Source organism: Corythoichthys intestinalis, chromosome 16 (genome assembly GCF_030265065.1).
Source record: "Corythoichthys intestinalis isolate RoL2023-P3 chromosome 16, ASM3026506v1, whole genome shotgun sequence".
In the NCBI taxonomy this organism is placed as follows: domain Eukaryota; kingdom Metazoa; phylum Chordata; class Actinopteri; order Syngnathiformes; family Syngnathidae; genus Corythoichthys; species Corythoichthys intestinalis.
Window position 1 is genome coordinate 31,110,417 of NC_080410.1, and position 24,779 is coordinate 31,135,195.

The 24,779-nt window shown below is 40.0% G+C and overlaps 1 protein-coding gene across 2 annotated transcripts; it reads right to left on the reverse strand.

Annotated features, from left to right (window-relative positions):
• Positions 1 to 116: 116 nt before the first annotated feature.
• LOC130931834 (uncharacterized) lies at positions 117 to 24,779 on the reverse strand. 2 transcript variants are annotated; one of them, XM_057860951.1, is made up of 12 exons: positions 24,182 to 24,779; positions 18,103 to 18,226; positions 13,859 to 13,898; positions 13,755 to 13,783; positions 13,437 to 13,482; positions 13,302 to 13,366; positions 13,188 to 13,220; positions 7,997 to 8,033; positions 7,869 to 7,933; positions 7,747 to 7,794; positions 7,619 to 7,660; positions 117 to 1,796 (listed from the first exon to the last, which is right to left on the reverse strand). In XM_057860951.1, exons 2-12 carry the CDS (start codon positions 18,218 to 18,220, stop codon positions 1,600 to 1,602), a joined length of 720 nt encoding a protein of 239 aa, XP_057716934.1. In that variant the 5' UTR covers positions 18,221 to 18,226; positions 24,182 to 24,779; the 3' UTR covers positions 117 to 1,599. The 2 variants fall into 2 exon arrangements, with proteins under 2 accessions (XP_057716934.1, XP_057716933.1); XM_057860950.1 differs by lacking the exon at positions 117 to 1,796 and having other exon boundaries at positions 6,002 to 7,660.

Below are 24,779 nucleotides of genomic sequence, written 5' to 3' on the forward strand. Positions count from 1 at the left end.
TATGTAATTTTAAGTTTAGAATCAGCTTTCATTCACACCCAAGGCTTTTGCGATCGTGAGCAGATTTAGCACGTCATTTTTGTTAACATCCCGAGCAAGGAACGCGTTAGAAGTGACGCAAACTCCACATTAACAGCGCAACTGATGATGGCAGGTGTCCAAGCATTTGGCTCTTTTTATCCTTGTTGTGAATTTAAATTAGTTTGTCAGTAAGATGTCCAGTTTATTACAGGACTACCTGTACTGATATTGTGCAACATCGCCCTCTGGTGGTCGAGTGATGCCGAATGTGACGACCTGTTCTCCCCCAATGGCGTACCGCAAGCAACACGTCACTTTTGCGCATTAATATTCATGACGTTAGCAATTATGGCTAGGCAGGTCAACCTCCCGTTTGTCCCCAATGGTAAATGAATGGAAATAGTGTACGAAATGTTTACTGAGCGAAACCTACCAATTCTGTCCGAAAATGATGTCCCTGGTGCCAAATTCACTGGTAATGATGTGGAAGAACATACAAATGTTCTGTTGAAGAGATGGCTTGAGTGTCGACGGCTGAAAAAGATGGGGAAAAAGAGCTGAGCCGACCTAAGCTTAGCCTTAGCTTTTTTATCGACTCCTTTTTCTTACGCCACTGACAATGACATTCTCCTGTTTCAACAATCTAGCCATTACCACCATATGCCCTGTTTTTCTTATATATTATATTCTCTGGTTGTCTTACGTCTCATCGTTCTTGGGGGCAACTTACATTGCTATTTTTGTGTAGCAATCGCAAATGCTACTCTGTGACAGCCAACGAACACTTTTAATTTTTTCATTAATAACAAATCTTAGTTCTATAAATTATTTACACTTCCCCCTTACTAAAGTTGTTTTTTACAGCAGGAAAGGTAACAGTGGCAGTCAGATACCATTTTAATTTTTTTCAGGTCATTCATTGTCAAGTCAAAAGAAGCAGGGCAAAACGCCACGCTAAAAAGTAAGTAAAAATATCAAAATGGCTTACCTCTTCCGTCTTCTGAAGGACCATGCCCCCCAACAAAATGTTTACTGCATATGAAATGTGAATGGCTTCACCTTGCTGGTATTAAACTGCTCTTTTGGATGCCCGTGCAAGTTGATCCATTCTTCACATTTTTTCCTCCGAGTTTTTGGTTTCGGGAAACATATGAAGAAAACATCCTTCATTTGTCGTAATGTCTAGAGTCGCTTCTACAATTTCCATATCAGCAGTGTTTGATCGGCATGTTGGTTTTTGAAAGATCACCGGAGAAAACAAACAAATATAATGGATATAAGGATAATGGACGAGGGCGTGTGTATAATGTCCAACTTCCGCGCTACGATGGGGACGTCACGGTCTAAAAATAGGATTCGTGCGGTACGCTATTGCACTTGTCACTCCAACTAACACGCTCACAAAATTTGACTAAAATCCCGTTAGCTCTTCATTCAATTGAAAAAAAAAAAGTTTATTTTCTTTATAATCAGACTAGTGTGGATGAAAACATTCTCAGGAATCGTCAGTTCAACAGAAACAAAGAAAAAGTGAATTGGTCTGTCCCGCCTTTTTTTTTTTTTTCAAGCTCCACCCCTTCATCCCATCCAATCACGCTGCGGGCTTGATGATATCACCCGTAAGTGTCTATCGACTGGCTGACATTCGGGCAGGAAGCTTCCAGAACTGAATTGCACCTGCTCTACGCTTGCTTGATTGACGTAGTTTCCCTCGCCGTCAACATTGCTGTAGTCCTCTTCATCTCCGTCACTTTGGGATGACACCGTTGAAGTCTCTGCCAAAGGGAAACAGGAAGTCGGAACGCCAAAAGCAGTGTTGTTAATAACGGCGTTACAATATAACGGCGTTACTAACGGCGTTATTTTTTTCAGTAATGAGTAATCTAATTGATGACTTTTCTCATCATGGCAACGCCGTTACCGTTACTGAGGCGGGATAGGCGTGTGTTACTAAGTTGGTTGAATAAAAAAAAGTCTGAGTGAGACGGACTCACGAAGACGAGAGAGCAGAGCAGGAGTGGGGAGGACGCCGTTGCAAACGCGATGCTAGGTGGCTCCAATCGGTCTTTGTCAGTCACGTGCCCAAACTAGCGGACACGCCTCCATGCACCATTTTGAGTGTACCACGGATGTAAACAAACCAGAACAGAAGTAGCTCCGACGCCACATTACTGCTTCCAACTTCATCGCTGGATATAAAATAAACTCCCTCGTTTACCTGGATGTAGCCTTAGCCTACAAACTGCGCCCACATGATACGGTAGATATCACATATTATAGAACTAGATGCAAATGACAGACACGGGTGCATTGGCAACATGTTTTAAGGACTACATGCGTTAGTAAACAGCCGCCATCTTAAAGCAGTAGACCTCGCATGAAGGCTCTGATGTAGAGATTCTTCCTTGCGAACCTAAGTAACTTTTTTTAAAATTTTATTTTAAAATGCTCCTAAATCGGCAAAATCTTGATAAATCTATCTTTAAATGATGAAAACTTAAAACTTACACATGTTGATTGTTGAAAGTTGACAGAAGGGAACTAATGCAATAACAGGAGCAATTTTAACAACTTTAACGGTTGATTCACAACTTTAAATGACTTCCACACATAGCAAAGGTTACTATCTAGTTATCGCAATACCCTTGTGTCTAGTTAAGTGGAGGGTAAAGAATTGGGCTAGGGCCAATTGTCCCAAAAACCCTTTAAATTTCACATTGTGTGACTTTTTTTTTTTTTTTGAGAAAAAAAAACATGAAAATTATCACTAGTTACTTTACCAAGTAACTAATTACTCTTACATTCAGATAACTGAGTTACTAACGCAATTACATTTTGGGACAAGTAATTTGTAACTGTAATTAATTACTTTTTTAAAGTAAAATTAACAACACTGGCCAAAAGCCTCGAGTGTCAATCAGCAGATGATGTTTACAGAAGGACAGTGGTGCCTACACCTGTCAATCCGAGGCAGTTGGCAATCTTACAAATAGTGACATATGCCCTTACAAATTGGTGACTAATCTTACAACGTCGTATATAGCGTGCAATATGAAACAAAAATAAAACTCAATTTTTAAAATAATATGAATTTATTGGTAATATTGTAACATATAACCTGGTGCAATCCAAGAACAATATCTTCAGCTACATCATGATTACTAAAATTTAACAGTGACTTTTGTTATACTTGTATATAGCACTTATGGTAATTTCTATCACGTCTTTTGATGGCTGCACTTCAGCTCGCAATTCAGTTTAACTTGAAGGTAGTTCGTTAGTGTGTCCAATAATAAATTAAAAATATCAATTGATAAAAGTACCGACGCAATCTTTGAGTCAGGGAACATTTCTTTTGCTAATTCTGAGAAATGATCAGCAATAGTTGCGGGCAAATTGTGTTCGGCAACAAATTGGCAGTATAAAATCTCCGCTTTTGTCACTTTTCATTCTGCAGACTTCAACTTTATGACCAGTGTTGTTAATCTTACTTTTAAAAAGTGATTAATTCAAGTTACAAGTTACTTCTCACAAAAAGTTATTGAGCTAGTAACTCAGTTACCTGAATGTAAGATTAATTAGTTACTTGGCAAAGTAACTGGTGTAACCTTTCATTTAAAAAAAAAAAAAAAAAAAAAAAAAAAAAGCAGTAACCTTTGCTATGTTTGGAAGTCATTTAATGTTGTGAATCAACCGTTAAAGTTGTTCAAATTGCTCCCGTTTTTGCATTTTGTCTACTTTCGACATGTGAAAGTTTTAAAAGTGTTTCATCATTTAAAGATAGCTTCAAGTAAAGATTTTGCCGATTTATGAGTATTTTAGATAAAAAGTAGGGTGACCATATTTTGATTTACAAAAAAGAGGACAATCAGCCCGGCCTCAAGATACTTGAATTTTACTCGAAGTTCACTCAAAGATGCCTATATCACTTTAATATATTTAAAGTGTGCCCCCTCACTCTGGGTGGAAAAATGCAGTTTGAAAAAAATATATATATATATATTAGAGGTGTGCAAAATTTCCGATTCTTAGATTATTCGCGATTCGGCCGTGGAAGATTCGAGAACGATTCACAAACATCCAAATTCCGATTATTGAAATATGTGAAGTAAAGCGGAAGTACAACACACTCAGCGCGCCGCGCGGTCTTCGGGACACAATGAGGAACGAAGCGAGAGTAGCTAAACATCATGCTTCTCATTACCCGGCCCCTCAGGTAATGCCAATGCTCAACTCACGGCTCTAGCTCAACTCATGCCATGAGATAAAAAACACAACAACATACCTGACTGCTGCCGAAAAGCTGCTACAAAGTACATCCACATAATGTTACGGTAGATATCATTTATATAGGACTAGATGCAATATAGATTCAGTAGCGTTAGCAGCACATCTACAAAAAGCTAGATGCGGGCGTTAGTAAACAGCCGCCATCTTAAAGCAGTACACTTCCCTGCGAGGCTGTTGTAGTGAACCTTCGAAGCGAACCTAATTAACTTTTTATCTAAAATACTCCTAAATTGGTAAAATATTGACTTGAATCTATCTTTAAAATAGTTTTAAAACTTTCACATGTCGAACGTAGACAAAAGGGAAATGATGGAATAACGGGAGCAATTTTAACAACTTTAACGGTTGATTCACAACATTAAATTAATTGAATGTAGTTTAAAGCTGCTGATACAGAATGGGGACTGGAGTTTTTTATTTACTGTTATTTTTGTATATTTGTTTACTGCTATATGTTAACTTGATACTGAAATAGTAATCTGGTTTAGCCTGAGAGTATTTTTGAACAATTTTGGAACTAATGTACAAGACATTTTTTTTTTTTAATTTAAAAAAGGAGGGGGATGCATCAATAATCATTTTATAATCGAATCGGAGCCTCTGAATCGTAATCGTAATCGAATCGTTAGGTGCCCAAAGATTCCCAGCTCTAATATATATATGGAATGCAGACCCATGGAAATGTAGTCCAGTCAATACACATACACACAGTAGGCAATGTGCCAACTAAACATTTTTGTAAATTACTATCACGACAATTGTCCTTGACGAATTATTTTTCCCATTCAATTGATATTCTCATTCAATGTACTAGATTGCACACAAACAATAACCGAAATAAACTGACAAACTATTCAACCAGCATGTTTCAAAACGTAGCAGTTCAAAACTACGTTTCCCTTAATGCCTAGCGTGGTTTAGCTTACTGATAGCTAGCTGAAGCAAAAATGAAACTTTGCTATAAAAGTTTACAATCATCGGCTGCGCAGCGATGCAACACCAAACGGGATTTTACAGTCAAAGCTCCGACAGAAGTCAACAGTTGCCATTATATACGTATTTATCGTAAAAAACTTAACAACTGGGCAGGTGTTGTGGCCAAATCGGCAACCTAGTAGATGGCGGTAATGCCTCATGATAGGGGTAAACTGCCAACAAAAACAAGAAGAACTACTCCTTCCCTCCCTACTGCCAGGAGCTATGTCATCGCAGGCAGGCGTTGCCACCCAGCGGCCGGAGGGATTGTCTTCAAATTGGTCCCGCGAACAATCATAAAAACCGGACATTTTTATGAATTTATAAAACCCGCCCGGATGACGAGGATACTACGTGAAAGTAGGACTTGTCCGGGCAAAAGAGGACGTTTGGTCACCCTATAAAAAGTTACTTAGGTTAGCTAGGAAGGATCGCTACAACAGAGCCTTTCTGAGAAGTCCACTGCTTTAAAGGCAGCTGTTTACCAACGCCGCCAAGTCTGTCATTTCGCATGTAGTTCTATATGCATGTGATATCTACAGTTGTGGTCAAAAGTTTACATACACTTGTGAAGAACATAATGTCATGGCTCTCTTGAGTTTCCAGTTATTTCTACAACTCTCATTTTTCTCTGATAGAGTGATTGGAACAGATACTTCTTTGTCACAAAAACATTCATGAAGTTTGGTTCTTTTATGACTTTATTATGGGTGAACAGAAAAAAGTGATCAAATCTGCTGGGTCAAAAATATACATACAGCAGCGCTAATATTTGGTAACATGTCCCTTGGCCATTTTCACTTCAATTAGACGCTTTTGGTAGCCATCCACAAGCTTCTGGCAAGCTTCTGGTTGAATCTTTGACCACTCCTCTTGACAGAATTGGTGCAGGTTAGAATTTTTTTAAATTTGATGGCTTTCCGACATGGACTTGTTTCTTCAGCATTGTCCACAAGTTCTCAATGGGGTTTAAGTCAGGACTTTGGGAAGGCCATTCGAAAACCTTAATTCTAGCCTGATTTAGCCATTCCATTACCACTTTTGATGTGTGCTTAGGTTCATTGTCCTGTTATAACACCCAACTGCGCCCAAGACCCAATCTTCGGGCTGATGACGTTAGGTTATCTTGAAGAATTTGAAGGTAATCCTCCTTCTTCATGATCCCATTTACTCTCTGTAAAGCACCAGTTCTATTGGCAGCAAAACAGCCCCACAGCATAATACTACCACCACCGTGCTTGACGGTAGGCATGGTGTACTTGGGGTTAAAGGCCTCACCTTTTCTCCTCCAAACATATTGCTGGGCATTGTGGCCAAACAGCTCGATTTTTGTTTCGTCTGACCACAGAACTTTCCTCCAGAAGGTCTTATCTTTGTCCATGTGATCAGCAGCAAACTTCAGTCGAGCCTTAAGGTGCCGCTTTTGGAGCAAGGGCTTCTTTCTTGCACAGCAGCCTCTCAGTCCATGGAGATGCAAAACACGCTTGACTGTGGACACTGCCACCTGTGTTCCAGCAGCTTCTAATTCTTGGCAGATCTGCTTTTTGGTGATTCTCGGTTGAATCTTCACCCTCCTGACCAATTATCTCTCAGCAGCAGGTGATAGCTTGCGTTTTCTTCCTGATCGTGGCAGTGACAAAACAGTGCCATGCATTTTATACTTACAAACAATTGTTTGCACTGTTGCTCTTGGGACCTGCAGCTGCTTTGAAATGGCTCCAAGTGACTTTCCTGACTTGTTCAAGTCAATGATTCGCTTTTTCAGATCCATGTATGTATATTTTTGACCCAGCAGATTTGATCACCTTTTCTGTTAACCCATAATAAAGTCATAAAAGAACCAAACTTCATGAATGTTTTTTGTGACAAAGAAGTATCTGTTCCAATCACTCTATCGGAGAAAAATCAGAGTTGTAGAAATAACTGGAAACTCAAGAGAGCCATGACATTATGTTCGTCACAAGTGTATGTAAACTTTTGACCACAACTGTAGGCGTAGATTGTAGGCTGTCGGCTACAGTCAGGAAACATTGGAACCACCTAGCCTAGCATCGCGTTTGCTACAGCGTCACAACAAACACTCTTTTCTCTCCGTGTCTCTGACTTTTCTCGCGTCATTCAACCAACGTAACGCATAGTAACGCACATTGTCTCGTTGCCGAAACGGTGATAAAATCCGAACGGAGAAAAAAAACAACGCACGAAAAACGTACAGATTTAGAAACGTACGGCGTGCACATTGAAAAATCAGTGCTTACTTGTACAACTTGACAGGTATGGGTGCCACTAGGGTGTGACCAGGAGGTGACCCGGCCCCCCTTTATAAACTTACCCAGTTCAGGCGGCGAAATCACATTCAGGTAGTCTCTATCGTCTGAGGAAGGAAGGACAGTTTTAGATGACAGAAATATATTCAGAGCTTATGAGACATCCGTTCAGCATCCGTCCGAGTCTTGCAACCTGTTGGCGCGCAGTAACTCTCGACGTTCTCGTAGTCGTGCGGTCGACCTGCGGCGGAGAAAGGGGGGTGTCCATTTGAGACAACCGCGAGCCAAAAGAGACATCTGGCAAAAATATGCTACCTGAACTCGGCGTAGATGCTCCACTCGGATGGCGAGCAGAAGACTCATCTTGCGGCAACACGATTCTGCGGAGACAATCAGAAGGTGGGACCGGCGGCGCCAAAACGCCTCCGACGGGGAGGACTTACAAGTAGTCCCTACTACATGAGTCTGGGACCTCTGCCTCTGTGGAAACAAACATTGATACTTAACACACAGAAAAGTGAACTAGGAACTGTAAAAAACCAGAAAAGAATCACAAAGAGAACTATAAAAATGCCATTTCTGCAGAAATCGCGGGGGAACGCTTTCATGTTCACAGTGTCTTTTTGGCCAAAAATAATGAGATCTTGGTTGTTTTTGTTCTTATTTTTGTCGTAATATGTCGAAACGTGAATGACGTGAAAAGGCTAAGATGAAATTAGCCTTATATTTCAATGTGTCAATGGCATTTAATGTTTTTTTTTTTGTCAAAAACAATGACCGCGAATGACTTTTTTGTCCTTTTCAGATGCTTAGAGAGAATTGTGAATATGAGTTTATTTTGGAATTGTATATTTATTTGTTTTTTTTTTTTTTTTTTTAATGCATGGAGTATGTTTTTGTTTTGTTTTTTTCCAAGGCACTGGCTACCATTGAAGGGGCTTGACGTCACAATCCATTTGGACTGGGAGGGGCAAATGAACCTTTCGCCTCTCCCAGTCCAAATAGATTGGACGTCTAGCGTTGTCAATGGCACTGAAAGATGAGCATTCATTTTCAATGAATTTGACATTTCTCGCCATCAGAGGCAAGCAATAAGTTGAATACAGTACTATGAGAGAAAAAAATCGGTTTCAATGTGCCAAGACAACAGCACAAAACAGTTAGTTGGACCGTTTGAAATCAACTGGTATAATGCTGAAACACGCTCTCTTAAACAATCGGCACGTAAATTAGAAAGACTTTGGCGCCGTTCCAACACAGAGCACACGCTCTCTGCCTGGAAACACAGTTCAGTGACCTATAAACAGGCTTTGCGTACGACTAAAACCAGATATTACTCACCCCTTAATAGATGAAAACAAAAATAATCCTCGGTTTCTGTTCAGCACAGTAGCAAGGTTGACAAACAGTCACAGCTCAATAGAACCTTATATCCCAACCACCCTTAGCTGTGATGACTTCCTAAAAATTTTTAACAATAAAATCGCAACAATTAGAAATAGAATAAATGAATTACTTACAACTATTAGGTCTGATAAAGTGCAGACTAAAAATTCAGAATCTCCTATAAACCCCTCTAAAATATTAAATAACTTTACCACTGTAGACCAAATTGATGTAATTTCAGTTATAATGTCCTCCAAACCCTCAACGTGCCTCCTAGACCCGATCCCAACCAAACTTTTTAAAGAGACCCTGCCTCTAACTATTGATATTATCTTAAATATAATAAATACCTCATTAGTTACTGGCCACGTGCCACAGTCCTTTAAATATGCAGTTATTAAACCGCTTTTGAAAAAACCACTCTTGATCCTGATATTTTGGCCAATTATAGACCTATCTCTAATTTACCATTTCTCTCCAAAGTCCTTGAAAGAGTGGTAATTAAACAGCTCTGTCAGCACCTACAGGACAATAGTTTATTTGAACATTTCCAGTCTGGCTTTCGAGCTTATCATAGCACTAAAACTGCATTAGTCAAAGTAACTAATGACTTGTTACTAGCCGCTGACGTTGGATTAGTCTCGATCCTGGTTCTGTTGGACCTGAGTGCAGCCTTTGACACAATCGACCATAATATCTTATTGCAGAGATTAGAATGTGACATAGGCATTAGAGGAGCAGCCCTCTGCTGGCTTAAATCATATTTATCTAATAAGTACCAGTTTGTCAATGTAAACCAGCAATCATCACCGTACTCTAGAATTAGTTATAGTGTGCCGCAAGGGTCGGGCCTCGTGCCCATCTTGTTTACGCTGTATATGCTTCCTCTAGGTAATATCATCAGAAAATATAGCATTAACTTTCATTGTTACGCTGACGACACACAACTGTATTTATCAATTAAACCTGAGCAGATCAGGCAAGTGGACAAACTAAGCACCTGCGTCTGAGATATAAATACCTGGATGAGCACTAACTATCTTCAACTTAATCCTGAAAAGACAGAAGTCCTTATAATAGGCCCGAAAAGTGTGAGAGACTCTTTAGCTGCCCAGATAGTCACTCTGGACAATGTAAGTGTAGGCTCCAGCACCACAGTTAAAAAACTAGGAGTTTTATTCGACCCTGACTTATTGTTTAAAGCTCACATTAATCAAACCTGCAGAACGGCCTTCTTTCACCTGCGCAACATAGCCAAAATTAGAAATATTTTATCTAAAAGCGATGCAGAAAAATTAATTCACACGTTCGTTAAATCGAGATTGGATTACTGTAACTCCCTACTTGCAGCTTGTCCTAAAAGTTCTCTAAAAGGTCTTTAGCCTGTTCAAAACGCAGCAGCAAGACTTTTAACAGGAACCAATAGAAGAGAGCACATCACCCCTGTGCTCCAGGGCCTTCACTGGCTTCCAGTCGAGTTTAGAATTAAATTTAAAATCCTCCTTCTTACATTTAAGACCATTAATGGGTTGGGGCCATCTTATCTCACCAATGCTCTGATTCCATACCGCCCCAACAGAACACTCCGCTCTCAGAATGCAGGTCTACTGGTAGTTCCCAGGGTTTCTAAAAGTACTGTCTGAGCTAGAGCCTTTAGCCACCAAGCCCGTTTTATGGAATCAGCTTCCAGCCAATATTAAAGGAGCCGAGACAGTCTGCACATTTAAGATTAGATTAAAAACGTTCCTATTCAACAAAGCTTATGGTCAGGCTAGTTGAAGTCGGAGTAGACTCAAAGTTTAGTCTAAGCTGCACTAGAAGCTACAAAACTGGGGGAAGTACAGCCACTGAGTTCTATCTCCTTTTTCTCACTCTACCTACCACTTATCTTACTTTATTTCTATTTTCCAATGTTAATATCTAGTTGTCTAGTCTCTTCATCATTGGTCACCCGGTGTCCCCCTTTTATTTTTCAGCTGCAGCCTCCTGACTGTCCGGACCCCAAGCTGGATGGACGTCCTCGTTGCTACCCGCGTCTCATCTGGCTAGATGGACCGCTTCTTGTTCCTTTACTCCACTGCATCTTTACGGACTGTAACTTCGCCTGCTAATTCCCATTAGCGGTCCTGGGGCTTCCTGTCTATCCGTCCTGGGAGTGGATCTCTCCTGACTGTGGTACTCCCCAAGGTTTCTCATTTTCTGCCCAAGACTCTGGAGTTTTTCCTTGCCGACATGGAGGGTCTAAGGATGGGGGAAACCCAGGACTTGAATTTATTTACTCATCTTTGTTGCTTCATTTGCTATATATTGCCTCTGCAAAGCCCTTTGAGACAACGTTGTTGTGATCCAGGGCTATACAAATAAAAATGGATTGAGTTGAATTGACTTTGTCTAAAAAACCTATTTTCTTTTAGTTAAATATTAATATTAATTAGGGCTGTCAAATTTATCGCGTGAACAGGCGGTAATTAATTTTTTGAATTAATCACGTTAAAATATTTGACGCAATTAACGCATGCACGGAATGACCAGTTCATGCGTTGCCACAAAAAGCTTACACTGCTGCTGTTTTAGCACATAGAGAGCGAAAAGGCAGAGAAATGGTTCCCTAACCAAACTGGTTGCCCAACTTCCCATAATGCATTTGGGCAGAGCAAGAGACAATCTTTTCCTTATCATGCTTAATTGAACACAACGCAGAACATATCGTATACCATTTACAGCCACTACTGACAGTCATGGTTGCCCAACTTCCCATAATGCAGGGGTCCCCAACCTATTCCACTAAGGCACACTGTGGGTGCAGGATTTCATTCTTACCAAACAAGATGACAACACTTTTTCCCCAATCTGGTGTTTTACAAGTGCAATCAGTTGATTGCAGTCAGGTGTGGCTTGTTTTAGCAGAAGCCTCATTGGTTCAACTGTCTCTGCTGGATCGGCTGGAACAAAAACCAGGACCCACAGTGTGCCTTGAGGACTGGGTTGAAAACCCCTGCCATAATGCATTTGGGCAGAGCAAGAGACGATCTTTCCCTTATCACGCTTAATTGAACACAACGCAGAACATACTGTATACCATTTGCAGCCACGACTGATAGTCATGGTTGCTCAACTTCCCATCATGCATTTGGGCGGAACAGTTAAGTCGCTACAGTATCATTTAGTGAAAGCACAACAAAAATAATATTCCTATCTCTCAAAAAATAATGTTCACAAAAAGGAAAGCGCTCAATGCAAAGAGAACCGGCATTCCCAATTAAAATTACAATATTACGATAACTTGTACTCAAATTTATCTTTTAAGAACTACAAGTCTTTCTATCCGTGGATCCCTTTAACCAAAAGAATGTTAATAATGTAATGCCATCATGTGGATTTATTGTTATAATAAACAAATACAGTACTTATGTACAGTATTTTGAATGTTTATGTCCGTCTTGTGTCTTATCTTTCCATTCCAACAATAATTTACAGAAAAATATGGGATATTTTAGAGATGGTTTGAATTGCGATTAATTATGAATAATTAATTTTTAAGCTGTGATTAACTCGATTAAAAATTGTAATCGTTTGACAGCCCTAATATTAATTAATATAGTTTAATATCAATAGGGGCCTACGGAGATTTTTGGTCGGTCCGCCAATGGATATAGAAACTAAACTTTTGGTGAAAGGTAAGAGAACAATTTCAACTGAAGTTATAGAAAAAGTGAAAACAATGCCCCATCTAGATAAAATAATTTGAAATCAGCCAAAATGTACGTAATTAAATCAAAGGAATAGTAATTAAATCACTATTACATTAGTTAACCCAAAGAGCCACTAGGGCGGCGACAAAGCAATACAAATACTGGCAGCCAATGCAATGACAATTCACAAAATGCATAGTGGTAATCATGGCATGTCATTCTCTTTAGTGCAGCTCCATCTAGTGGATGTGTAACGCAACACTTACTACTACTACTACTACTACTGCGCCTTATATATGAAAACATTGATTGAAGGTGCGCCTTATACTGCAGAAAATACGGTATTTAAAATGACTTAATCAGTTTTCTTATTTTAATCATTGGGTGACCGATATTATCGGACAATTCTAGTTGGAATTTTGGCATTGGAACGGGTATAAAATGTGGCAAGAGAAAGTATGGGGACAAATAAAAGGAATGAAAATAAGGAATAAAAGAATAATAATAATCAAAAGAAGAAGCCCAAAAGCATGAAGGATGTTTGAAGGTGACTGACCATCATGGGAGTTCTGGTAGCTGTGGTTACTGTCTAGAGAAGAAGATGGATTCTCATCATCTTTTATGTTCAAAAACCAAAAGCAATGTGAACTCTTGCAGCTTTTCAACTCACCGCTTTCCGCAGGCTCTCTTTGGGATATTCTGCTGCGCTGACTGCTGCCGGCCAAAGCTGAAACGCTAACAACAACGGCAGAAGAACAGAAATGTGGTGCCAAACGTTCAAAAAATGGAGAAGAACTCAACTTACAAAGGTGACATGGTCAGGTCGGCGGTTATGCGAGGTGTCGGCTGATCTGCAAATCACAAATGATTTGTGGCGCTCAACTCATTAGCTGCCATTGATGGTGACAGATGAACCAGTTGTTTTAAAAATGATGTGTTTTTACATTGAGGACATGGTAACTTTGGCATATTACCATTTACAACACTCAAACTCAGGAAACTTAACAATCTTCTACTGTTCTGTTTTCATGTTATTTCATAAATTAACTCTGCTATTGACAGCGTAGACGTCCAATCCGTTTGGACTGGGGGATGGAGGCGCCACTGTTTTGAAACAACTTACGTCGGTGGACCAGCCAGAACCGGGCCGAACTGCGTGAGAGTTCAGAAGAATGACATGACCGCAAAGCCAAAACTCAGGCACCTCACGGCAAAGGTATAACTTACTCGATGTACTCGTCACTTTCGGTCGCTTCCCGGATAGAAACTAGTGACAACAAACAGAAAAAGAAGAAAATAAACATTGGAATTGAACAGGAAGTGACATGGTGGCTAGTGCTGGGCAATATACCAAATAAAATCACAATATGGGCAATTTTATATCACGATAAAGATTTGCAATACAATTTCGTAAAGTTTTCATTTTTCAATGAAAAAAAAAATTTGACGTCCACTTGTCGTATCAGTGTTAGCACATTTTTTGCGATGGGCAATGAAAAAATTAACCATATGTTCCTCCTTTTTTTTTTTTTTTTTTTTTTTTTAGAAAACCTGTCCTGTTCAGCTGTTTTTCTGCACCTGAGTATAAGTCGCACAAACCAAAAATGCTCAACAAAGAGGGAAAAAACATATACTATATAAGTTGCGGCGGAGTATATGGGTGCTTTCACATTAGACCAGGGGTGAAAGTGGCTAGAATTTCTTGCCGGAACTCCCCAATGTGAAGGTCGCCCAGGAGCCAGAAATTTTATTTATTTTTTTTTTTTTTTAATTTTCTTTTTTTTTTTTTTTAAGCAATGACATAGTAAATTTTCAAATGATTTAATTTGAGATGGACAATGAATAAATTATTTTAAGGATCCATTTTGGGGGGGGGGGGAAATTGTTTAAATTGTAATAAGTAAAAAAGAAAAAGCAAACTTCACCCTTTTATGCACGATTTATGATAAATTTTCCCTTCGATGCTTTCATCACATTCATAGGATATGGGTCTCAAACGTTCGGGCCAGGGGCCAATTTCAGCCCGCGGGAGAATACTTAGTGGCCCCCATTTGACATCCAATTGTAATATTAGTGTAAAAAAATATACATATTAAAAAAGTTTCTGTTATGACCCTGTGGGTCAATTGTTCTTTTACTGCTTTTTCCACTGTGTGTGTGCGTGAGTTTGGTGGCTAATTGAATGAATTAGGTGCAGGTGCTGCTGATACTATGGAATTTAATGTAGAGGATTTTGTTATCAATCCGACCGTACAGGTACTTGAGAAATGTAGAAAGGACGATCTTGTTTTAATTGCACACGCTTTTGAGGTGATTGTGCCTCCTAACATCAGGAAACCTGAACTACGTGAGCTCCTGTTCAATGTGTTAAAAGACAGGGGTTTGTTTGGTGAGCCAGCCCCGACAGAGGGGCCAGGTGCTGTGCCTGGTGTTCCCCCACTCCGTACCTCCCCAAGTCAGGCTGCTATGTCGGCCGAGGAGCTGAGGATAACGCTTCGCATAAAAGAGGTTGAGGTGAGACACAAGGAGTTGGAGGTGGAAGCCATGCATCTTCGGGTGAAAGCTCTGGAGCTAGAGCGGGGTGCGGCTCCTACAGCCAGCCCCTCGACCCCACAGTCACCGCTCACAGGTATGCCTCATGAAGGGTTTGATGTTAGCCGGCACATCGCATTAGTTCCACCTTTCAGAGAGTCTGAAGTGGACTCGTACTTTAATGTGTTCGAACGTGTTGCAGCTACATTGAATTGGCCCAAAAATGTGTGGCCCTTATTGCTTCAATGTAGATTAGTTGGTAAAGCCCAGGAAGTGTGCACCTCGCTGTCTTCAGAAGACTGCCTAAATTACGATGTTGTGAAAGCCACCGTCCTTCGCGCGTATGAGTTAGTGCCAGAGGCATATAGGCAAAAATTTAGAAAATGTGGAAAAACTGCCACCCAAACTTATGTAGAGTTTGCGAGGGAGAAAACTGCTTTATTTGACAGATGGTGCCAAGCCAGTAAGATACACAATTTTGATAATTTGCGTGAATTAATATTGATGGAGGAATTTAAGAATTGTCTTCCCGAGAGAATCGTCGTTTATTTAAATGAGCAGAAAACCACCTGCCTGACTGAAGCCGCAGTATTGGCGGATGAATTCGCATTGACACACAAACATTTGTCCTCGCCAATAACTCGTCGTGATTCGGCTCCCGTTGACAAACCTCGATCCCCTACAACCTATCGCCGTACCCCTGTCACTGTTTCTTCAGCTAAAGAAACTCGCAAATGCTTTTACTGCCATGAGCAGGGACACCTGATTGGCTCCTGTCCCATCTTGAAAAGGAAAGAAGCGAAAAGCACCAAACCATCCTCAATGGCATCAGTTCAGACTACACAATCCGTTCCGCCTCGCATGAAGTTGGCCACACCAAAACGGCAGGTTGATTCAGGTTTTCGGCCCTTTGTCTCCAAAGGTTCAGTAAAATTAGAAAACACAAAGCCAGTCACTATCACTATTTTGCGGGATACTGGGGCAAAACAATCACTTATTCGCGGGGATGTTCTCCCATTTTCAACTGAGTCCTATTCTGGCTCAAATGTTTCAGTTTTGGGTGTAAAATTGAGTGAGGTGCCGTGCACCTTTACATTTTGTGAATTTGAAATCTTGTTTTGTGAAAGGCAGAGTAGAAATTGCCATTAGACCACAGCTCCCAATTAATGGAGTTGATTTGATCCTGGGAAATGATTTGGCCGGTGGGAAAGTTTTTCCTTCTCCCAAGATAAAGAAAAATCTGTGTGCTAGGGCAAACCGAAAAGAATTAGTTCCTATTGAGTCCCATTCTGTTAATGAAAATCTGACACCACCCGTAGACATAGATCAGCTAAGCGCCGCCCATAATTTGTGTCATTGTTTTTGTTTGTATAAAACTTGCTCGCCCCTTCAAAGTAAAGCTCTACGCCAGCGCCCTTGGCGCAGGTGCCGTATTCCTGCAGTAAGATGACTATAATGTTCATCATCCATTTTGTTACTTTTTGGAAACGTTAAAAACACTAGTTACATTAGAGCAACTCTGAATCGCACATTTACACTGGGGGGTAAATGTCCGATTTTTAGGTGGTGGGGTGTTATGACCCTGTGGGTCAATTGTTCTTTTACTGCTTTTTCCACTGTGTGTGTGCGTGAGTTTGGTGGCTAATTGAATGAATTAGGTGCAGGTGCTGCTGATTCAACCACTCCTGATTGGTGACCCCTCATTGGCCAAGGTGTGGACTTCCTGGCCTATTTAAGAAGCCTGCCACCAGCACTCGTCCTCCTCGTCAGCCAGACCAGCATTCAGAAACGCCAGTTTGTGTGTTCGGTTCAGCAGTGATTCCTGTTCGAATAATCTTTGTACATATTGTAAATAGTTGAGCAGTAATGTAGGAGGGAGATGCCTTTTTGTTTTGCACAGTTTTCTCCTGTTTTTGTTGCAAGGAGGTAGGTAAAGGAAATGTCTTTAATTTGACCTTTTTAGTTTTGTTAGGGAAGACAGGGTTTTCATAGATTGTTTTGTTTGTTATTTTGGCGACTGTCTCCCTCTGAGCCAAATAAAGAAACTGCTCTTGACTTTTTTTCGTTTTCACTGGCTTTTCTGGGTGAGGGTTTGACGGGAGGAGCACACCCAATGTTGCGTCCTGAAACCCCTAGACCGGGGCGTAACAGTTTAAAAAAAAAAAATTTAAAAAAACTTCACAGAATAAATACCAACTAATTTTAATACATTGAAAACAATTTGTATTTTTATATTTTTCCCTGTTATTTTTTTTGTTTGTTTTTGAGTTGTCAATAAAAGCATTTTAAAATGATACTGGAGTATATCGACATCAGTTTTCATATTGGTTTTGGGCCAATATGAATGTTGCCTTCAAAGTGAATGTAGAAGCCTTCTGCCTTTGTACAAGGGCTGGTCACACTTTATCACAGCAGTTATGCTTATTGACCATTAGATGTCTCCAAATTAAGATGCTTGGGATTTGTTATATGAGCATTATCATTATGTAAGCATCCAGTGGGGCAATTAGCCATAATATGTTAAGTCCACGAACGCATATATCGGTATATTTTTTCGATCGGTATCAGATTTTTGGAGTCGGACAACATCGGGATATCGGTTATCATATTTAAAATCCCATTATTGGACAACTCTCGTTTGTTTGTCGTGTAACCTCACATAGCTTTGGCTGTCATTGATGGCAATAGACATCCCAACCATTTTAACTGGGAGGGGCCCCATCCCAGTTGAAATGGATTGGACGTCTATTGCTGTCAATAGGTGTTTTTAGTGGCTGTTCCACTTCATTCATTTAAGAAATATCAGCACTGTATAGTTGAGTAATGTGAATTTTTGTAACATATAATTAAAATTACAGTTGTGAAAATAGAAGGAATTTTTAGTGGACAATACATAATTTTGCCGATGTGCATCGTCCAGCACTAGCGGTGGCACGTACCGGGCGGTCTATGTTTCCTGCAGCGCAGGCATAGTAAAGCCAGAAGCACACCGCTGGCCAACGCGGCAGCTGACGCCATCGCCCCAAAAAGCAGAGATGCATCCCCTTCGGTGTTCATGGCAACCTAAGGAGATCCGTGGAGCATTACTTGATCCGCTTTTCAAACCAGATAAAAAAATAGCTTTTTTAAAATGTTTGTTTGTGTTTTGTTTTGGAGAACAAACAATATGCAGTCATTCCAGAACGTGAGATTTTTCGTTCCGGCCTTCAATTTTGAAATAATCCACATACAAAATTCCAGAACATGCCGATTCATAGACAATTGAAATGTCCTGAGAACAAATCTAAAAAAACGGGGGGGGGGGGGGGGGGGGAAGAATGTTTGAAAGTATTTTTTAAAATATCAAATACGTATCGAGCAAACTGTAAAATGCCATTTTTTACTTGTCTGAACGCTCCAATAATCAAATTTAATTTCACATTAAACACTTTAAATGAAATGTAAATGTCTTTTTTGATTGATTGCTATTTGATTAATTGCCGTCTCGTCACAGCAGGAACATTTGTTTAAATAAACATAATTTTTCAAATGGTTGAACTTGTGCAACATGCACAGAACCCTATCAAAGTAAAACTTAGAAGAAGATGATAAATTGGATTTGACACAATCAAAAAGCTTTACAAAATACTGGAATGGCTTATATCAGTTCCTCTAGAGAATACAGAACATTTTTATTTACATTTTATTCTTGTTTTGCACAAATGACGCTGCTAACTTCAGGACCGTATTGCCAGTGGCGGACTTGGCAATTTTGGGGCCTAAGGCGAACATATCCAGGGGCCCTCTTCATGGGTCAGGGGTTAAAAAGGTGAGAAGGGTGTGGAGAAAATATGTTCTGGTACACTAGGGCTGTCCTAAACGACAAATTTTCTCCTGATTAGTCAGCCAACTAGTTTTACGATTAATCGACTAATCTAATAATTTTTTTTTTTTTTTTTTTTACTAATTTAGCAATGAAATTTTTGTTGACACTTATTAATTCACAAAACTATTTTGGAACACTTAAATTCTTTATTAAAGTACAAATAATCATGTAAATAACAATAATTAATCACAAATAAACAATGAGGTTAAATGCTGATAGCGTTTACTAGTGCAAAAGAATGGAAAGTAAACAGATTCAGAACACTGACTTCACCTTTCCAACATTATTCAAAACAATTCTTTCAAAAAAATCTAGTAATATTACTATAGTATACTACCATATATAAAAGTAGTATAATGATTTTAACAATTATTCATTGCCAATCATATTTGTCATTAAAAGTGTCATTTGAAAGCTAATCTTAGTTTAGAATCTGTATTATGTAGTATTTACTCAACATATTACAATATTAATTCTGAAGTATGTGGGATTAACTCCAGAAATCATTATTTATATGACGAACATGACGTGCTTTTGCTGTTAACCAGCTGTCGAGTGTTATTGTATGACTGATTGGAACTGTACTACATTGTTTCGCCACAGGGTGTGCTGTTGTGTATTTTATGTTCGGTGTGAAAAGAAGAAAGTTAAAAGAGGCATTAGAGGCCTGTTCTCAACTTCTCCCTCACTGCACTTTGGCTCTCATGGAGAGCACGTTTGCTCATGTGTTCGAAATAAACAATAGCCGACGTGCAAAGTAGCAAGTGAGCTGTAAAAATAGCAAGCTTAGTGGCGTGAAAGCCGCGGGAGAGCTAAGTGAAGCTAACGAACAGCTAAGCGGAGCTAAGCGATGCTAAACAGCGCTAAATGAAGCTAAGCGACTGATACTCTGTCCGTCGTCGTGGAACTGTCCATTATAGTGCGTGTGTGTGTGGGGGGGATAATATAAATGCAGCATTCAAATGGCTTTCTTTTTTGTTTTGTTATTTGTTTGTTTGGTATGCTGACATAATTATACATGACGAATAGTTGGGGATGCTGCTGGCTCCGGTGGCCCAAGCCATTGCTCGTTGGGGCAAGGGCAGCTGGTTGGGGGTCCCCTACTGGTTGGGGGCCTAAGGCGATCGTCTACTTCGCCTGAATAGTAGATCCGCCTATGCGTATTGCACTATTCCTGTGTTGCACATAGAGTATTCAGTTCAAGTAAGCTATAATTACTCACTTATAGCCCTAGAGTATCTATTTTCCTATTTTTAGGGCCCGAGCACTAAGCGTGCGAAGGCCCTATTGTTTTGCAAAGGATTATTATTATTATTATTATTATTATTATTATTATTCTTTTTTCAGGGCAAATGAAAATGGCCAATTTGGAGGCCTGAACATGCACGAAAAGTCACCAAAATTTGCACAAACGTGCGGCTTTGCGTAAATTTCGATAATCTTGTGTCGTTTTGAAAAAATGTCAAAAAATGGCTCAGTGGCGCCCCCTTGACCCTTAAAATTTTCAAAAAGGCCTCTCCTCTCAGGTTTTCAACGTAGAGCAATGAAATTTGGGGAGTAGATACCTTATGCCTAACTGTTCAAAAAAGCCTCTTGCACCCATATTCCAAATCCAACAGGAAATCGGATATTTTGGATCAAATGTGAAATTTTTATCGGTTCACAGTTTGAGTTTACATTTGGAGGCCTGAACATGCACGAAAACTCACCAAAATTTGCACATACATGCAAATTTGCGTAAATTTTGATAATCTACAAAAAAATTTAACAAAATGGCTCAGTGGCGCCCCCTTGAAATTTTCAAAAAGGCCTTTCCTATTAGGTTTTTTCAACGTAGAACGATGAAATTTGGCAAGTCGATACATTGTGCAAAACTGCTCCAAAAAGTCTCTTGCACCCATATTCCAAACCCAACAGGAAGCCGGAAATTTTGGATCAAATGTGAAATTTTATCGATTTACATTTGAGACCTTGTCGCTGAAGAAAATAGTTGGATAGTCTTCAAAATTGGTCAGACTATTCAGGAGACATATGAGATCTTAAGTTTTCAAAATGGTGAGTTTTCACTCAAGGGTCTGACCTGGGCGTGGTCCCAAAGTCGGCCATTTTTGGGCAAAATACCAAATTCAGAAAATGATTAAAAACTCCGTGATACAACGTTCAATCTTTTTCATTTCTAGCATGTATATGAGATATCCCAGCCTGAACACGACTGCATTGAAATATTACCCATTAGGCCTGGCGCCCCCTAGTGGGAACAGGAAATGGCCTTCTTTACGAGACAGGCTCCTCCTCCAAGGGAAAAAAATCTATTGACCTCAAACATGTTTCAGGGGAGCCTCAAGACATGTGTTCAGGTCCCTGATGAAAAATATTGAGGTTTCGTTGAAGCGGAGAGGTCCAAACTGGAAGTGAAAATGACCGTCAACAATTTGTCTCGCCAAAAATTTTGAACAGTCATAACTCGGCAGATATGCAACATATCTGCGCCAAACTTTCCGTGTTTGTTGAGAGTCATACCCTGAAGGTTCTTGTAGGGGTCATTAGCATCAACTCTACAGTGCCAACTAGTGGCGACAGAAAGAAGTTTTAAAAAAGGCCTTTCCTATTGGGTTTTTTCAACATAGAGCAAGGAAATTTGGGGAGTAGATACCTTATGCAAAACTGCTCCAAAAAGTCTCTTGCACCCATATTCCAGATCCAACAGGAAATCGGGTATTTTGGATCGAATGTGAAATTTTCATGGGTTCACAGTAAGAGTTTACATTTGGAGGCTTGAATATGCATAAAAACTCACCAAAATTTGCACATACATGCGGCTTTGGATAACGTTCGATAATCTTGCAACGTTACGAAACAATTTAAGAAAATGGCTCAGTGGCGCCCCCTTGAAATTTTCAAAAAGGCCTCTCCATTTAGGTTTTTCTAACATAGAGTGATGAAATTTGGAGAGTCAAAACTTTGTGCAAAACTGCTCCAAAAAGTCTCTTGCACACACATTCCAAATCCTACAGGAAATCGGGTATTTTGGATTGAATGTGAACTTTTTATCGATTTACAGTGTGCACATTTTACACCTTGACACCTAGGGAATTAGTTTGATCATTCTCAAAATTGGCGAGACTGTTCATGAGGCATATGAAATCTTAAGTTATAAAAATGGTGTGTTTTCATTCACGGGCCTGACCTGGGCGGGGCGCCAAATTCTTCCATTTTTTCGCCAAAACACCAAATTCGGAAAATGACTGATAACACCCTCATACAATGTTAAATCTATTTTAAATCTGGCATGTGTGTGAGGTATACCAGCCTGAGCAGGACTGGATTGAAAATTTACCATTTGTGCCTGGCGCCTCCTAGTGGAAACAGGAAATGCCCTTTTTTACGGGACACACTCCTCCTCTAAAGGGAAAAAACCAATCTACCTCAAACCTGCATAAGGGAAGCCTTAAGACCTGTCTTCAGGTGCCTGATGAAAAATATTGAAGTTTCGTTGAAGCGGAGGGGTCCAAACAGGAAAGTGAAAATGACTGTCAACAATTTTTCTCTCCAAAAACTTTGAACAATCATAACTCGGCAGATATAGAACATATCTGCGCCAAACTTCCCGTGCTTGTTGAGAGTCATACCCTGAAGGAACTTGTAGGGGTCATTTGCATCAACCCTACAGCGCCAACTAGTGGCGATAGGAAGTCACTCGTTTTTCCAAAACATGTCCAGTTCTTTTCATGTTGGTCATTGTAGTTTCAAGACCTATTAAAATACTTTTTTACGGCCCATGTCCACGTGTCTCTGTCTGTTGCCGTGACGACCCTTTGTTCGCCATTTAAAGGAAATATTTTTTTTCAGAGACTCAGGCAGCTTATAGAGCCACAATATTTGGCACACTTGGTCGAATTGGCCAAGTTAGAAGATTAATTTTGGTTTTGAATAAGGGCTTGGCTGCACAGCTCAGTAGTGGCTCCTTTTTTGTAGTACTCTCTCCAATAGGGGTTTTTATCTCTTGGGTGTGGGAATGTAATTAGGCGACTTTCGAGCATGTTAGGTTCTAATGAGATGATTAGAGAGGAGGATCTGCCACCACCCTGACCTGCACACAGTCCGACTTGCGTGACGTCCGAGTTGCGCTAGATTGCGAGGGCCCGTTCAGTCCTGCTTGCAGGCCTAGTTTATTCTATTTTTTTTTCATACATATTTTTATACAGGAGTGCTACGTCAAAGTTCGTTGTCGACAACGTTCTTGCTGACAATGACAATAAAGTTCTATTCTATTCTATTTTTGATGTTTTTTTTCAAGTTGGCCTTGACACCACTGTACTTTACACAACTGTGAAAAATATAATAAGAAAAAGAATAATTTTTCTTTTTTTTCTCTGTTTACTCAAATTTCTTTGTCTTATTAGTTTGTCGTGATCAGCAGGAACAGCTAGCTAAACAGCTAGCTTGCGAAAAAGCTAACGTTATTGTGATTATACCAAATATTGTAAATATATACTAAAAAAAAATTGTCGTTGATCATTCGTTTATGAACTACTTTTGATGAATAGCAGAAAACCACGAAGTGAAAGCTTCTTTTAAGAATTTTGAAGCCAAAATGTCCTCCATTTCTGGAATGACACATGCGGCCTTTGAACAATGTAACATGGTTGCGTGAAGTCAAAAGAAGAAAACACGCTTCAGGAAATCACAACAGCACTGACGAAGAACAAAACAATGAAAATGAACAAAGACAATAGCTGAAAACATGACAAAATGGAGGAAGTCACAATTCATGAGAGGGCGCTGTCCATGTGTTCTGACCAGCCGGTGGCCGTATTTGGCCTGGAAAGGTTTTTCATAAAAACTGTGGCAAAAAGACTGAGTTATGACTCAGGTAGACCAGCGTTTGGTTGAACTCGACGTCTTGTTTTTTCCGCTGCTAAAAGAAATTTACTTTTCGGTCACATATTATGATATATGATTATTATTATATTATACATTCTACATATTTTTATTTATTAACTACTTAACCAAATAGACTTTACTTCCACAGAGAGGCAAGAAAACATAAGGTTTTACATGGGGTTAGTTCTTTTGTGATGGCCAATTTACAAAAATGACAAAGACATCTAGATGGCAAATCAAGTTCAGCAAAAAGAAGGAAAACTTGAAACCTTTTTGGGCGCGGAGTGTCTTCTCGGCGTCTTAGGCAACCATCCGGGGTCACTATCAGTGCGGAGGGCCTTGCCGGCCGCGTGATCGGAAGCGTCGACGCTCTGTATCGGAGCAGATCTCGTCCGGTCGGCTCTTCGACGTCCGCTCAGGTGACGATTCGCTCTCGCCTCCTCCTCCTACACTCGGCCAATGGGCCTCCGCCGTCTTGGCGGGAAACTCTTTGCTAGAGCTTCACATCGATAGACAGGAAACCACATGCAAGTGACGGAGGCGGCACCAACGACAAAAACCACACGAAACCACCTGTAGACGACTAGTAAGGAGCTATATGACGATGATCAGATTACTATTGAAAGACCATAAGTCAAGCGGCGACGCACAAAATTGCACAAAAATATCTGAATAAGTGAAAACTATGATTACATGATGACCTAAGTGCGACTGGGAGAGAACTGATTTCAACAAAACCTATAAAGAAGTACCGTACTTTTCCAACTTCAAGTCACACCTGAGTATACAGTGGGGCCAATAAGTATTTAGTCAACCACCAATTGTGCAAGTTCACCTACTTGAAAAGATTAGGGAGGCCTGTAATTG